Genomic DNA, 16,345 nt, shown 5'->3' with positions numbered 1-16,345 from the left:
TCACTATTCATGAGCGTCCTTTGAAGGTTGTTTGGGATGGAGACTTGTCTTTCAACTTCCAGTAGCTCATAATACTCTAGATCCGGCCTTCCAGTGACCTTGATAACAAGACAACCTGTGAAGTAGCATATGAAACTGATCAGCCCATCCTGACACCCCTTCACTTACCAATATCAACACCATGAACGGTGAATGCGGGTCGTATACGCCAATCGGGGAGCCGTTCTCTCTGGAAGTATCTATTTAATCATTTCCCCTACCAGTGTATTCCTTCTTCTCTTCACTATCCTGATTTTCTCCATCTTACTACTGGACAGTATATTACTCTCGTCCATAGCCACCGTATTCAATCTCATCTTCACCGCAAAGAGATGTCATCCAACAGAGACGTCCCTGAACGAAATAGACAACGCCACCGACTCCGCTCCAGGTCCGACGATACTGACAGTAACACTCGCGCTTCTACGAGGACTGCACGTGGGAACAGCAGCGAGGACGTCCCGTGGGTGCAACAGTTTGAGGTGGAGCTTAACAGATCTAATGCCTGGCTCACGGCGCACAGAGCCTTAAACGCCCGAGACGACTCAGATAGGGAAGACGCAGAAGCGGGCCCGGACGGCGAAGAAGGCCCAACTGGCGGACACACAAACCAAGAAGACCCAAACGACGTAGGAAGGCCAGACAGACCAGAGGGCTCACAGCGCCCCAGACGCCCAGACTACTCACGCTACTCACAACGTTTAAACGGCCCTGGCGCCTCAGAGCAAGAACGGCACGACCAGTACCAACAGAACACACAGCCAGTAGAGGCCTCACAGCCCCCCGAGATGGAAATGAGTGCGCTGGAAAGGGCGGCTGGCGGTGATTTTGATGCTGCATTCGCGGATTACGAGGCCCAGGAGCGTCGCCATGCCCAGGAACGTGCCCAAATGGCTCAGCAGCGTTCCCTAGCTCAGCAGAGTGCCGATGACAATGACCCAAGTTTTGTCATCACCGAGCCTTTTGACTTCGACGCCTTCATGAAGAAGGCTTGCGGTGAGGAGGACGATGAGTCTGAGCAGCCAGCAGCTGGTGATGTCCAAGCGGACACTGGGGTGGGAATGTTCAAGCATTCAAGTAATATCCCCGACGTTGCAACTGGTACTCATGACCCCAACTCACCCTTCGCTGTGGCTGGTGTTCCGTTCAAATGGGACTTTAGCTGCATCCACCGTGATACAGTGTCTAACTCGAATCCAACAGGTGATTCTCTCTGGCCAAATCCCGGTGGAGCTTTCAATCCACAAGACTATCCCATCCCTGATATTCCACGGAGCGCTCCAAATGCCCTTTCATCAGTCCCTGCCGGTGGAAACTCTGGTGGAACAGGAAACCCACCAACTGGTGTTCCATCCAGAAATGCAAACACTTTACCATCAGCAATCAGCACAACGCCGGCTCCAACAGATCATGAATTTGCGCAAACAGAGCGCAACCATCCAGACGCCTTTCCCGCAGCGCCTACCAGTCGGGGCATCCTTGCAGCAGTCAATCCATTCACGGACAGTGGACGGGGACGGGACAATCAACGCGGCCCTTCGTCAAGACGTAGCAGTAGAGGCTTTGACAAGCTGGATGATATCCTTCTTTCTGGCTCTGGACCACTGAAACAAGGCACCCCTTTCCAAATACCTCCTGGTGGAGGGCTCGTTCAACCGGGCTATCAATTTAGGACACGCGGACTGAACAATCCAATCCCTTCTTACCCATCTATCGGTAGAAATCTGCCACTGACAGCCAGTCGACTTACCAATAATCCATTGATCAATCCAAGCCTATCTTCTTCCGCGCCTCTCGGTGCAAACCCCGGACAGACAAGCCATCAAGCTACGGGAAGTGGATCGAACAATCCGGATCCAAACGCCCCATCCTCAACACCGGCCGCGCAACAGGTTAATCGTCGCAAAAGGCGACTGATCGCAGAAGAGCTGGCAAGACGGGTAAAGCCATCCCTCGAATAATGCAGTCAGTATCGGACATTGATGTGGACTGTTTGTCTGCAGCGCCAGCAAGCATCTGTCGACGCCGAAGCTTGGAAGTTGATAGCCCTGATTGATGACATGTTGCGTGAAGGTCCTCACGATCCTGACCTTATCCCGTTGGTGGAGTATAAGGACCCGTGATATGCGTCAGGCTGATTGTGGTATCGTTGTTGGGGACTTTGGACAGTACAACGAGTGGGATTTCGGTGGTCGTTTATGGATCGGGCTGGATCTCGCTGTGCGATCGGTGTTTATCTTTCGGGTTATTTCTGGTTATTCGTCCTTGGTGATTGTATGTATTCGATTTGGTTGTTAGGAGGTACCCTCGAAATAAACTGTGTTTTCTCATCTATCGTTAGTTGTTCTACCGTGGTTGGTGCAGCGTATATATCTCGTGCTGATGAACAGCGATGAGACTGAAAGCCATGGCGGGGCAGGCAAAATATACACGTTTACACTTACAATACAATAATACCGAATAGCAACATCTGTATTCTGTATCTGCTGAGAGTAGCACCCAGGCGGCAACATCTTGACAGCGAATTGGTGGTGATATGATGAGATGTGTGTCGGGCGGACGACCAAGAACGAGATTGACGATGAGTGGCAACAGCTGTATTGCAACCCGAAATTGTGTTTTTGAGACGACGCAGCAGAAATAGCATCGCCATCACCAGGTCCTACAGGCTATCCCATCTGGTGCCATCTGAAAGCGAAGGCCAAGTGAAGGTCGGATGTGTGATAGGTACGTTCACAAAGAACTGCTGGACAGCCCGGAAAGGGGGAAAGGAGGAAGGACGGAGATAGTGAGCGTTCAAGGAGGATACCCTTGAAAGGAAGCTATAGAGGGAATGGAGCTATCAGTAAGAGTCTGAAATCCAGTGGGCAGGAAAGAATCGAGCAGTACCTAACCCTGCGCATCAAAGACAGGAATGCTTGATATGGGGATGAGGATACTCTGGGAATTGAACCAGATAGTGGAAAAGGTAGCTGACCCTGGATTCCCAAGCATCTGCGTATCCATAGAAGCATGAAGCAGGTACTGGGTATGCAAAAAGACTGAAGCGTGTCCTTTCTCAGTCCATATAAGAGTTCGCAAAAGATGGCAAAGTAGAGCGGCCGTGCTGAAGCGGCATGCGATGAACTCGGCTTTGGATGAATTTTGCACTATATTGAAGCGATATAAAAGAGGGCAGTGGCCGAGCTCAGAAAAGGAGACCCAGGGACACTGACCTGAGCAGGGGAATCTGCCATTCTCTGCCACGCTGGCCCATAAGACACGCCTTACGCTTGGACGTGAAGCAGTAAAGCCAGTGTCCGATCCATTGGAGACCTTGTGTCTGGTATTCGGGCAGTGCACGAAGCCGTCTGAGAATATGGACGCGTTTTGATGCATCATTGGGCTGTTTGTCTAGGCCACCGTCCACCATCTGGTCTGTGGATGGGCTGAGCCAATCCACCCCACCACAACGCTCACCACATAGGAAAAAGAAGTGTGATGCTGCATTTGATAGGGAGGCCGTAGTGGAGCTCAAAGGGGAATGGACGTCGTGATTGCGTGGTTGCCACCCGCCGTTTGGATACAGGACGGGGCTGGACATCCTGGTCTTTCTTGCAGCAGCGCGGCAAACAGATTAAATGCCCAGACAACGGTAGGCGGAAAGAGAACAATCGAAAATAGCCATAATGACGCATTAACATACGCAGAGATCGGTGGACTCTGGCCAAGTTGATATGGCATGACTGGATGTCTTTCGCGTTGATATGCTGGTAAGGGTCAACGCATGGGCATACAAGAGAATTCTAAATGATCTATCCAGATAATGCGGACGCATTCGCAAGAGCGGGCCAGTTGGTGAGCAGAGATTGAGCAGGAATAAGTGGATTCAGAAACGCCATGTCCTACCATGTCCTACTTCGCAGATACATCCCTGTCAGCTCGCGTTTGCACCGGACATGCATGCTCTGCATCATTCTCAGATTATCCCTTTTTGCTGCAGTCTTCGCCGGTGAACCTCAACTGTGGTGCAATGGAACGGGCTACGACCAGGAGCCCTTGATGATCTAGGTGGTACCCAGGAGAACGGTATGGATAGTATCGTCCCTTCTGTAAATATGCCATGATCATTATTCCACCGTTGGTCCAGGAGGTCGTTTGGTGATCAGCAGCAGTCCGTGTCCAGGCTCCAGATGACCTTATTCAACGTTTTACAAGTCGGTCCATCCAACTTCATTCATCCAGGGTACTCTGGGCATTGGCTAGACCATCGGAAAGATGCTGAATTTGCTCATTTCGTTTGAAAGAAGCTGGACACATTATCCCCTCCAGAACAGAATACTCCCCCGTCCTGCTCGTTCCCAAGACATAAGAACCCTGCAATTCCCCTCCAGGACCTTCCCTCTTTTTCTCCTCATCTATATATCATACAGCCCCTCACTCTACCTCTACCATCGTCATATATACCAATATATCACACCATGTGCAACACTCCACCGGACTGTGGCAGTCCAGCCAGCCCGATCCCGCGACACCGACTCTCGCTCAACACTGTCGGAGAATTTCGAGACGATGTTCAGTCTGTCCATAGTAAGTTCTGTCCCTCCTGTCTACTTTCAACAAGACGACCCTGACACTGCATGCATACACCATGGTGTAGACACCCAGAACCGCCCTGAGTGATCCCCACCGAACGCAACCGACAACATGCCATGCCCTGCTCCGACAGAAACAGGGGAGAGTTGAAACTCCGTTCAAAGTCTGAGAACCAACGGGGCGAAGAGGTTCTTGACACGAGCAAGGACACACTATTATCAGGACCCTTCCTCGAATTCTCACCGGCCTTTGTGGTCCTCCAACAACAACCAAGAGAAGAAGCTCCACGCGGCATTTGATGTCCCTCCGACTCCCAGAACAATATAAATACGCCAGGGGTATTGCATCTCGACGTATTTAATGTAAGGCACCCCCAATACTTGCACGGTTTGACACTGCTGACTGTATCATAGCCACATACCGTTTCACTTGGATTTCACTGGTCTCATTACTGGTAGACCACCCGCTATCCACCAAGCGAAAGCCAGACAGTACTCTGGCAGTGCATGATTAGCGGCGCCGAAGCCTTTACCAATTGTTCCCCATCCCCTTTCCACGACCCCTGATGTGGGCTTGGGCGTCGGTGGGAAAGCTTTTGAGCAGAAGCCTTCCTCCTTGATCTCAATGGTCTTGACAGGATGTTTGGATCGCATCATTATGCTGCTTCAGTATCTCAAAGGCACGCAGTGATATGCCGCTACCGGTGAAACGCAACCAGCACCTTCGACGCGATGTCTTGCGTGGTAGGGTGAGGCGAGTTTTGTCGTTTGCACCGCCGGTGCCACGTTTAAGTAAGTCAATTCCTTCTACTTACCTATCTCGCTTTATGCAGACCAAGCCTGATCAAGGACGCACAGCTCTCCCGTGCATTGGTTGGTCGCCCTGGTCGAAGTGGTTGAGTACTCATCGCCTGTCATGACGGTTCTTCAATATAGGGTTATGTGACAGGAACCCCCTCATATCCAACCATCAAATACATCTCGACCTCCAATGGACGCTGTTGCACCTACAACAGAGATGCAAGCAAGAAGGGAAGCATGTGGTGCTTCGTCCGCCCTCTCGTCGCGTGACATGACCTCGTTCCCCTGACTGTTGACTCTCTTGATGCGGCCCGTCTGGTGGTTTGTTTCCACAGACGGCGCAGAATATCAAGGGCATATCAAGGCGCATCAACGTGCTCTTAGATACAACCGGAGAAGTGCGACCAAGCTTCCGGCTAGTGCTGCTATCAAGAACAGGTCCGCTGAACTTTCTCGCAACGGCCTTGGCCTGCCCAGATTCATACCGATGCTATACCAATGGTGGTCCGACTTTATGGTCCACTAGGAGCCCAACAATGCTTCGTCGGAGACGGTAGAGTCTACGACTGTAGATATCATGCTAAGGCAAATCTTCAACGGCGGAGATGAGTCCCCCAAGGGATCAGTGACAACAATAGCTGATCAGGGAAATGAGATAGACAATAGATGTCAGGTCCATGCAGGCTCTTCTTCAGGCTCCGACTCCGACGAACAATGGCAGGGCCCTGGATTTCAGCATGTCCCTCAGGACGCACATGAACGGCTTACGCTTCTGGCGTAACTGTATCCCCTTTGTTACCACATATGGAAGACAGTCCGACAGTGTTACAGGTTGGCTTACGTATTATCACCCTCACCAGTTCACTTTCTTAACATCGCACGGTCTTATTTCAAGGAGGCAATCAACAAACTGTCGACACGCATAAGCCTCCCGTGTTGACCGGTGCGGAGAATTATCAACATTGGTCTGAGTCTATAAGGACATACCTTCGAACTCAGGGAGTATGGAGTTCACACTCTGGTCGTGTCGTGGATGGACAGCACCCTCAATTTTCTGTCCCCAAGGAATATTTCCATGAGACCGACGCTGCCCAGGCAGGCCATCATCGTTCCACGTCGTTCACCCTGGACCAAAAAGACATGACCCGGAACTGGTGTCCGGGGCTTTGGAGTCGGATTTCTGCTACATCTGAACCAGATCAGAGGGATCGACTCTTGACACTGCGAATGATCAAAATTGTAGGGACGTTGCACTCCCAGCAAGGCCAGCATGACCAACAAGCCCTACGCCCAAGGGTCGTCTGCTGCTGTTGGCCAACATGCAGCACCAACACTCATCCGGTGTTGATTCCAATGTTCTTGAGTTCTTATCAACGTGGCTAGCATCGCCGGACGCATTAATGTCCGTTATTACTACGCGGTTGGGAGTATGTTCTGCTTCCTAGAAAGCCTGCAACTCAACGTACCTGGTCGTCGGTTGTATGTCAATATTACTGCTTGCAGTTTCGATAGCCCAGCTGAAAAGGATGGACGCGTCCATGAATAGCCATGGGCGTTGATGCGTCTGTCACGTCACCTCCCTCGTATCTACTTCGTGCGCTGAGCCTTTCCCAAAGCTGATCCGTGCACATCAGGTTGGGTCGGTCTAAGATGCGGTCACTGAGGACCCTTGCTCCCCCTGCCGGAGATCGTCTCTGCAGACCTAACGTGTGATTTGGATGATATCAAATAATGCCCCTTGGGCAAGGCCATCATTAAGAGGAGAATCCACCACCAAAATATTTTGGCTTTCCCCCCTGACAATGGACCTCGTCTAACCAACTTGACACTTCATGGGTTTACGATACTTAGAGATGGGGGTTACGTCGTCGTGCATCTGATCCGCCGCTTCACAGTCACTCTAAAGTTCAAAACGGATACTCCTGATCGGGGGTCCTATACCGGGAAATGCGTTCCATTCAATCGCCGCCTCCCAGGGCAGACGGCAACAATCCCAGAGCGGCAGACCCCAAAGTTTCATGTCTGCTGTGGCACCCATGGAAGATGGCCACAAGAAAGTCGAAGCAATATCCTCTGGCCTGTGGGAATCCACCGACTCGTACGTCAGTCTCTTGGGTTTCTTCCCGCCCACGACGAAGCCACGAGCCTAGCATCATCAGGGCTTCACTCTGAACATCGCGCACTGCGGCCCTTGCGCCTCGCAACAGGATCTGGGCAATTCTGTTTTCCCTTTGTCTCATATCACTTATCCATGCTACCAGCACCAGTTCGACCTTCTTTACCACCATTGGCCTTGTTCTTGAGCTTGGCGATGAACTACGAAGGGCTGAATCATCGCCTTGCGTTTATTTGCAGTGGCTGATGCCGACTACGCTAGATGCATTGACACCAGACTTTCCACAACCGGATGGGCATCAAATTTATGCACGACTACGCTTCCTCTTTTGCAGGAACTACCTGCGGGATGATACAAGCAGGTCACCCCATCTTGCAACACTGAGCAGAAGGAAGGTGAAGCAGAAGGAGCCACAGAAGAAGCCACAGAAGAAGCCACAGAAGAAGCCACAGAAGAAGCCACAGCGGAACGTACAACCAGCCCAGGTCCATTCTGCATCGAGAACAACCGGGCTGGTCCCGGGGTTCGACGGAATCCAGGTGATGTCCTGGCTGCTGGGCAACCTGCGAGTCATGGCAATCGTGCGACCTGGTCAGTTAAAGCAGTCTGTAACGCGCCTTGCCTTGTGGTTCCGGAAACAAACTCCCAACCTCTGGACTGCGTCGTTGTTGTTCCAACGACTCAGTATTGATCATTGCAAGTATCACCAGGCTGAAGGGCACCCGAATGTCCTCTCAGCAGGCGCCCGGAAATGCGTTGTCAACAGACTCCGTTGTTGCCCATGCACTCCATCTCAGTATCAGACTTGGAATGAGGCGGCTGTTCGATATGGATGACAACTGGATACAGCCTGCCCTCTCTCAGACCCGATGTCCGTCCCTTCCGCCGTATTCTCACGGTGTGGTCAATTTCTGGTGTCCAGAGCCTTGGGATTTAACGCGTACTATACACCAGGAAGTGCTCCGTGGACCGTGACTGGCTTCCCAATACCTCAATACGGCCTTCATCGAGCTGGCAAACCAGCGCTGTTTCTTGTTCAGTACCGGCACCTTTTTGGGCCACCCACAACTCCCCGCTGAGGTATCTGAACTTCCGCCTTAGCTCTAAGAATGGGTTTCACAAACATGGCCCTGCGTCCATTACAGGATGGGCATTTGAAGCATCTAGAGGCGATCAAAGACATGGACGCACTTGGCCTGGACAGACTAGATGAGCCTCCACAGTTTGCAGTTTGTGAAACAAAGTCCAGTGGAAAGACCTCTGCTGGTAGAAATCACCTAACTATATCAGGCGCTGCCAACCAAGGACACAGCAGAGAGCAGTGGGACACTTCACTCTTGATCGAACTTATGTCCCAAGGTTTCCCAACGGAGGACAGGGGGGTGTACCGGGCCTGCACGAAGGGCACGGATGCCTGGGTGTTCCGGCTTTCTAGCCAAACGTGCACAAAGTGATGGGCAACTGCCTCAGTTTCCTTTCTGTCTGCATCTCCATGAATCCACAGAATCATGGCACCTAACCATTGCGTCGTGTTGGACATTGTGGCACCGGCTACACCACCTGCTCCAGTGCTGGATATGCTGCGTCAATTGCTTGTTTACCAGAATTCCAGCCCGAAAGCCATTTTTTCAGCCAGGGTATCTGGACGAGCCTTCTCCCCGACTTCCCAGGGGCAGAGAGCCTCCGTCGATGCCTCAACGGGATTGTCTTCCAACCACACCAACGTCGTCTTCCTGCTTTTGTGGCAGATATGCAGAAACGAATATCTGACAGGCAATCCCAGTCGTAACAAACGACCCTATTCTACGGCCACATATCCTGCTCCCGTGGAACGCCGCAGGGCAGAGGATCTTATTACCCAGCTGCGGGCCTACTGTTGGGGATATCTACAATCCGAGGTGTCTGGTCGAATGCCCCAGAGCAGCCCGTATGAACTAGGTCGCCGGTAATGAACCCCCCCCGGCACAGTGCTGCGCATACCATCGCATAACTGACCACTATGGCTGCGGTTTCCTTGGCTACATGCCGTGGCCGAATCGACGCAAGTTCAATCCAGGCTCCCAATATCAGTCTGACGGCTCCGACAACGAGTCAGACGATGAGGCGAGTGTCACTGCCTCAATATGGATATCAGAATGAGCCCGGCGATGCACGATCTAGCGATTTGGGTGTCTGTTTTAAAGTGCGAAGCAGGAATCGAGTCGGGCAACATACCCAGTTCAAAAGAAGCCACGGTCTACGGCAGAAATCATCCCCAACATCCAGACCAGACACCAACGCCGCTGCACTCTTATGTTCTATAATCAGATATCAACAAGAATCGAAAGCCAAGAAATTCGACGGAAGGGAGATATATCAAACGGTGGCGAGTGAAGCATTCCAACTAAGTCACTCCGATGGCATGGCCCATCTCATGCACAGGGGGCGCGACGAAGATCGCTGCTGCATGCTGCACCTGTCTCGTCGGCACCACCAAAGCGCTGATCTTCTCTTTGATGTACGAAGGTCTATCCCTAACCACCGCGAGCTCTCTTCTTCTTTCTATTCCACCGTGAACACCATCGTTGACCACATCCCCGAGTTTATGCTCGACCGTGCAGGCGAAGGTATTATTATTCTCCTCGAGGAACTTCGATCCCCAGGTTTCATTCCAATGCAGTTTCTCTGACAATGAGCCAGTATCAACCTTCCAAAATGACATGGTTCCCCGGCGGTTGGAATATAACCCCATTTGCAAAGTTAACGAGAGCACTGCAGGCGTTTATACGCCTTGTCCAGCAATGGGGGTGCAGGCCACGCTGTGAAACTGATACATCCGGACGGATGCCCACCCACCAAGAACGTTTGATAAAACATTTGCGCAACATACGTACACGAAGCTTCACTATGCAGCAGTATACGCGGAACCGGTATTTCAGCAGTTACACCTTGGACCGGACGTGGCAAGCAGAAGACCGACGACATGCCCTGCCTAGCTCCGTGGAACTGGCACAGAAGTTTTACATAGATGGTCCTGGAGCCCATATTCCAACCTCACTACGTCTTGATTGGTTTGCTATATGTGCAACGACGTGTGGCTTCCAAACAGGTACAATCCAGGAAAACCAAATAGACTGGGCCGAGGAATATGACCAACAAACCAGCACACGCATTCAGCAGCGACATCGTATTTTTCGTCCTTATAATGGTCCGCTGCTCTGGAATCAGATCAAAGAAGATACAGATGGGAAGTGCAGCACGGTCAACACTATCGGGATCATGCTGTATGTTTTCAGCGTGCCATCAGCCATATTCGATATGACTGTGGGCTTGCTGCCTCGTGCGTGGCCTCATTGCAAGCCAGTTTTCCTCCAATGCCTATTCCAGTTTACCAGTGCCTACTTCCTCGGGGCTCTCCAGCAGTATCCTCCGACGAGCCACCTTTGTAACCAACCCCCTGCGCTTACTCTGCCCGGCCCGGTGTTTCCCAATGCGTCTCAATAAGGAGATGATGTCTGAGGATGATCTGCTATTTAAGGATCAAGATCAGAACGCGCCGATTACCTATCCCTATAAGGCCGAGAATAATTTTGGGCGTTCGTTCGAGGGTTGCAAGGGCTTCGGCTGGTTTCGGATATTCGTCTCCAATGACAAAGTCAGGGGCGGCGTATGCTTGGGCTTGAAGGCAGAATTCGAGGTTCAGAAGCCCGGAGTGATGGTGAATTTCCCAGTGCGATTCAGACGAGTGCGTTGAGAGGACTTAGGGTTGTTGATGCCGCTTTCTTTCATCTCTCCCTCTCGACGCCTCCGGCCATGCAGCCGGTCCAGGATCAATCATACATAGCCCGACAAGATTACCTACACACCGCGAAAGAGTCATTGCTCACACCTCCGTTCAAATGCTCAATGCAGTGCGACTCGGAGCTGCTAGGTGCGCTGATGATGCAAATGGACATGCGCCGTCTGCTATGGCACTTTATACTAGCGAGCCGTCGAGTGTGCGGATGAGCTGAAGATTCCCACCTGGAACGCATGACTTTATGAAACTCACCTGCCACATTTAGAGGGTTTATATAACAAAGCCTCGCCCGCTCCCTATATCCACGGTCTTCATATCGAACATCGCCAAGCTAAGACACTAAACCGCATACATCCGAAGGCTTTTGCCCTGTTCCATGGCGCTTCGAACGTAGTTGTGAGGACACACCTATTCAGGTGAGTACGATATATCGCTTTCTACAATTACTGTGACTGACATCTTGTTCAGGAGACTCTACTCCCACACAGTTCCCCGTGGTGGTCTCTTCTCCGCAGTACCTCTGGGCCCGCGACAAACATGGTCCAGACAAGACGGACAGTGAGCCAGCCGATGCCTGCAACTACACAGTCACACCCGCCTAGAACGCAGCAGGAAGATTCCGGCAATGGCCCCGATATCTACGAGGACCCTTCTTCAGAATCTAGCGCGGATGAAGACGACCGAATGGACCAGGAGCCTGTGGTGGAAAGCGCAGTAGACAGAGTAAGTAAAGTATATTCTGCACTTCAATTTCTCCAGCTAACCTGCCCTGAGGCCGTATTTCAGTGCACGTTGTCCAGTTTCACGGTTCCGCTGTGTTCATCACTATTCCTCTGTTCCTCTAGTTCAATAACAGCGCACTTCTCGTTCACGGCCTCAGAAACTATGCCACAGAGTCCCCAACAGAATGGGAGGACAATGACGATATTCGCGAGCATCCGGCGCTGATCCTTTCTCATGCCTGGCGTGTCCGTTCGGAATCTACACGGTTGGCACGGCTGGCACTACTATCCCGCCAAAGTGACCATGAAACCCTTGACTGTACTTCTTTTTCGGTCCTCTCCTGCAGGATCTGACGAGCCTATTCGTGTATCGTGAAAGTCAGGCCCTACGAGAGGGCATCACTGTGCACTAGGTGCCTCACTCCCGATCTTTGGCAAGATATCACTCGAGAATAACTACACCCTGCGTCCCGCTTGCTACAAAGACCAAGCATGTGTAGGGATTAGTGTATACCCAGAAGGAAGACCGGGTTCCCTCCCCTGCCTCTCCACAGCATTGTCTCGGTAACAGAATGGGGTTCGTCGATGGCTTCCCTCTCCTTACTACTTTTTGGGGCATTGATGCGAGAGCTGGGGTTGCGATTGCGGGCCGGCTTTTGCCACTCTGATACAGGGAATTCCAATTGTGCCTTTCTGTCCAACTATGTCTGCGTCCGGCACTACGACGCAGTCTCTGGCGACTACAGGCAGGTGTCGGGCATCCCTACGGCTATACCCGGACGCAGTCCTACGCGTTGAAGCATGGCAAGCCCGGTTCAGCCTGTGGTCTCATGCATTCCAGATGTCGATCGATGTCTTGTTGCTTGGGCTGGGCCTGCGTCGTGGCAACCAAGGCGTCGACGACATGTTCCGGTGGGCTTCGGTGCGGAGGAGCTGTATACACCTGGAATGTGGAACCTTTGATAAGGCACTGGAAGCCATATCTCGCCATCCCTTACTGCGGCGCAAGATGATCCCAAGCAAGCGTACACCAGTCCCTCCACGGGCACCACCCCACCGAGATACATTATCCCCCAGAATCCTCCAGCGGCAAGAATGGCGGACAACCCACGGGTGCCCCCTAGCTATAGTGCCTCGCCGAAGTATGTGTTTCGGGGGGGACTTCTGCAACCAAAGGGCAGTTTTCCGCATGTCATGTAACACGAGCATAGTTGAAGATCTGGAAAGGGATACAATTCATTGATTTACTCCGCAAAAGGGCATACCCAAGCCCCAGTTTGTCGATCGTTGGCTATCTCTCAATGCATGAATGCTGTACTACATTCTTCCCAAGTTATGTTCCAACCCTGCAAGCAGTCTGTAAGCCTTAAGGGGAGTATGAATAGCGCAGTATCAACATATAAATACCCCCGGGGACCTTATCTCTTTTGTTACTGCCATCACCGATCCATTTGCCTTGACTACTTCCAAGCTCTCACCTCACCACAATCCGCCAATATGAAGCTCTTCTACTCTATCATCAGCCTTCTCATGTTCAGTGGCATCACTCTTGCTGCGGAAGGCGCTGAAGCCGAAGCGCAAGTGTGCTGCAGGATGACACAAGATTGCCAGTGGACTCCGGATGGTTATATTTGTACAGTAGGTTACCCACTGACCCCATGGCCAAAGCAGGGAACACTTCTCACGAATCCTATAGCAATGCAACGATGGCACAAAGGGGACACCCTATTGTGGAAAAGGAGGTAAGTGGTCTTCGCCGCTGGTGAATTCACGGTCTAACCTACCGTGACGACAGAATGCAACATCTTTGGCTGCAACTGCGACGGTGGTTGCCGTTGAACAGGAACAAACTGGTCTCCCGGACCTCGTTCGCTGAGATACCCGCCTCTGCGCGAGAGCCAGAGACGCGTTCAAGAACCCTGTTTCTTTTGATTGGGGGATGCTGGAGGGTATGTTGGCTGTTGGTGCTGTCGACGCAATGTTATTAGCTCTAACAGTATCATATTTAGCCACAGATTATTGCAGACGGTAATTGCCGGTCACCACAGCTTCTAAATATCAAAAATGAACTCCAGTTTCGTATAAGACACTGGGTATCCAGTTGAACTATCTCATCTCCACAAAATCAACAGACGTGCCCATTAATTCGTCGGAAAAGTCGGATACCCCCAGTCTCTCCCACCAGCAATCAACCGGCTATCCACGCCCTCCGTCCCACTGCTCACATACAAGACCTTAGCATACGATCTCTGAGTCCAATACTGATACTTCACTCCCTTAGGGATAAACGCCACATCACCCGTCTCCAACCTTGCAACCGGATACGGCCCAATCTTCACCAGTATCGACCCATCAAGCACCTCAAACGCCGACGCCCCAGCGCCACTCCATGTCGGCACCTCTGCTGCTGTCCCATTCTGCCGACTCAAGATGATCGTCGATAGTGTGAAATTCCTATCCTGCGACTGGGTATTCGTAACCAGCGGCTGCACGATCTGGTACGCGCCGTGCCGGCTGTTCAGGTACTTCGGTCCGTAGTTGTTCGCGATGAAGTACGGTTCGCCAGCGGCGCCGAGGGGTGTTGACGTCGTTGTGTCTATTGAATGCCAGTCTTCGGTAGCAGGTGCCGAACCATTAGCGAGGTCTCGACGGGGCTGGAAATCGAGTTGGGCGTGTACGTCGAAGCGCTGCAGGCTGGATATGATTGAGGAGTCAGGGCCGGTGGATGAGGATTCCTCGTTGGTTGACTGCGGGACGTAGGGCGTGTTGGTTTTAGACGAGTGGTTTGTTCCCAGGTAGTAAAACAGGTCTCTGGTAAGTTGTTAGTATACAATTTGTCTGGATAAATGTTGATGTTGGCTTACTCGAATCCGCCTGGCGATATCACTCCAATCATCTCGGTATCCGGGTCGAGGATCTGGAAGGTATGCGTTGTATTCCGCGGAACAGAGCCGTAGTCGCCCTGCGTCAACAGTCTAGCCTGCTGCTCGCCGTCACCATGTTGGGCCCATAGTTGGAAGCGGCCCTTGAAGTTGAAGAAGTTCTCATAGTGCGCCTGGTGGATATGAGGGAGGACGCCGAGGGAACCGCTTGCCGGGGCATTTGTGCTCATGAGCGTGAATGCATTGTCTGATGAGGGGCCTGTCACGGCGAAGCGATACAGCTGGTTCCCAATTGTCACAGCGTGCGAATTGGCGTAGTGGGGGAGGATATAGGGCCGGGGTGAGGAGGGCGCAGTCTCGACATACAAGTCCGACAGAGACTGCGCAGCTGCCAGAGGAAGCAGAGACAGGAAGAGGAGATTCATTTTCGGGAGGGCACTCTGAGTCTAATCTTTCCAGGCACGGTCGGTCGTTTTAATAGCTGTCCAAAGCCGTTATTATTCTTGCGTTACAGACCCACTCGGTCGGAAACTGCAACAGCCGGCGTCTCCATCCTTCGGCACAGCAGACTCTGCTCTGGTCTGTTGTTTGATGTTTCGGCCTGTCGTGCTTGCCAGAGTCCGGATATCCCGAGCAGCAATACGGTTTCAATATGAGATACTCTCGGTAGCCACCGGCTTGCCCTCACGGGTCGGTCTAATGCCTCATTCTGGTACCGATCGTCACTGCTCTGCATAAACCAAGTCCATTCCGCAATAAAACGCCATGTCATCGCCAACGTTGAGGAATACTAATGATCCCTCGGCCGGAAATACCCCGAGGGTGCATGAGAGTGCAGTCTTCCACAAGACGGACGATATATGATCTCCTATATATATAGATAGCTGCTTTCTTATACTTTATACTCTAATTTTTTTCCTAACTATAAATTCCTTTATTCTTAACTAAGTAATTAGCTAGAGATTTAAAGATTCTTTAAGATAAAATTATAATCTATTTTAGATTTAAGAACTATACTTTGGCCACATACTGGAGTTGGATCATCAGCAGAAGAGAATACAAGAAGAATCCAGATACCCAAAGCACTGCAATGGGCTGCCCAATCTGGAGCCACATTTGAGGCGCAAAAAACTAGATTCATCCACTTTCCCTAGCGAAAAACACAACGAAAACTGCCAGCTCTCCCCCTAAAGATTGGGCAACAGGAGGTCGGCCCCAGTACAACAACTAAAGTCCTGGGAGTGGTCCTAGATCAGGAACTCCGATTTACGGATCATGTTGGAAGAGTCGCCAAAAGGGGTATCAAGGCAGTGCAAGCGCTATCCAGACTGAGAGGACTGACAGCTCATGCTATATGACAACTGTATGGAGCATTTGTGGTCCCAGCAATTACTTATATAGCTTCGGCTTGGATATCTATTAATAAGAATGCC

The 16,345-nt window shown here is 51.6% G+C and overlaps 5 protein-coding genes across 5 annotated transcripts; 4 read left to right on the top strand and 1 right to left on the bottom strand.

Moving 5' to 3' along the window:
• Positions 1–7,432: 7,432 nt before the first annotated feature.
• APUU_70115A (uncharacterized protein) lies at positions 7,433–8,366 on the top strand (the record flags this gene model as incomplete). Its single annotated transcript, XM_041694952.1, has 2 exons — positions 7,433–7,512; positions 7,682–8,366. 2 exons carry the CDS (start codon positions 7,433–7,435, stop codon positions 8,364–8,366), a joined length of 765 nt encoding a protein of 254 aa, XP_041560731.1.
• A 2,050-nt stretch (positions 8,367–10,416) lies between these two features.
• APUU_70114A (uncharacterized protein) lies at positions 10,417–11,263 on the top strand (the record flags this gene model as incomplete). The annotated part of the gene is made up of 2 exons (XM_041694951.1): positions 10,417–10,849; positions 10,905–11,263. 2 exons carry the CDS (start codon positions 10,417–10,419, stop codon positions 11,261–11,263), a joined length of 792 nt encoding a protein of 263 aa, XP_041560730.1.
• A 582-nt stretch (positions 11,264–11,845) lies between these two features.
• Positions 11,846–12,384, top strand: APUU_70113A (uncharacterized protein; the record flags this gene model as incomplete). Its single annotated transcript, XM_041694950.1, has 2 exons — positions 11,846–12,031; positions 12,154–12,384. The coding sequence occupies 2 exons, from the start codon at positions 11,846–11,848 to the stop codon at positions 12,382–12,384; spliced, it is 417 nt and encodes a 138-aa protein (XP_041560729.1).
• Positions 12,385–13,688: 1,304 nt separating this feature from the next.
• On the top strand, positions 13,689–13,906 carry APUU_70112A (uncharacterized protein; the record flags this gene model as incomplete). The annotated part of the gene is made up of 2 exons (XM_041694949.1): positions 13,689–13,772; positions 13,826–13,906. The coding sequence occupies 2 exons, from the start codon at positions 13,689–13,691 to the stop codon at positions 13,904–13,906; spliced, it is 165 nt and encodes a 54-aa protein (XP_041560728.1).
• Positions 13,907–14,171: 265 nt separating this feature from the next.
• APUU_70111S (cupin domain-containing protein) lies at positions 14,172–15,337 on the bottom strand (the record flags this gene model as incomplete). Its single annotated transcript, XM_041694948.1, has 2 exons — positions 14,172–14,841; positions 14,895–15,337. 2 exons carry the CDS (start codon positions 15,335–15,337, stop codon positions 14,172–14,174), a joined length of 1,113 nt encoding a protein of 370 aa, XP_041560727.1.
• Between the last annotated feature and the right edge of the window lie 1,008 nt (positions 15,338–16,345).

Source organism: Aspergillus puulaauensis, chromosome 7, assembly GCF_016861865.1.
Source record: "Aspergillus puulaauensis MK2 DNA, chromosome 7, nearly complete sequence".
Taxonomy (NCBI): Eukaryota; Fungi; Ascomycota; class Eurotiomycetes; order Eurotiales; family Aspergillaceae; genus Aspergillus; species Aspergillus puulaauensis.
This window is presented reverse-complemented; position numbering and strand designations above follow the sequence as displayed.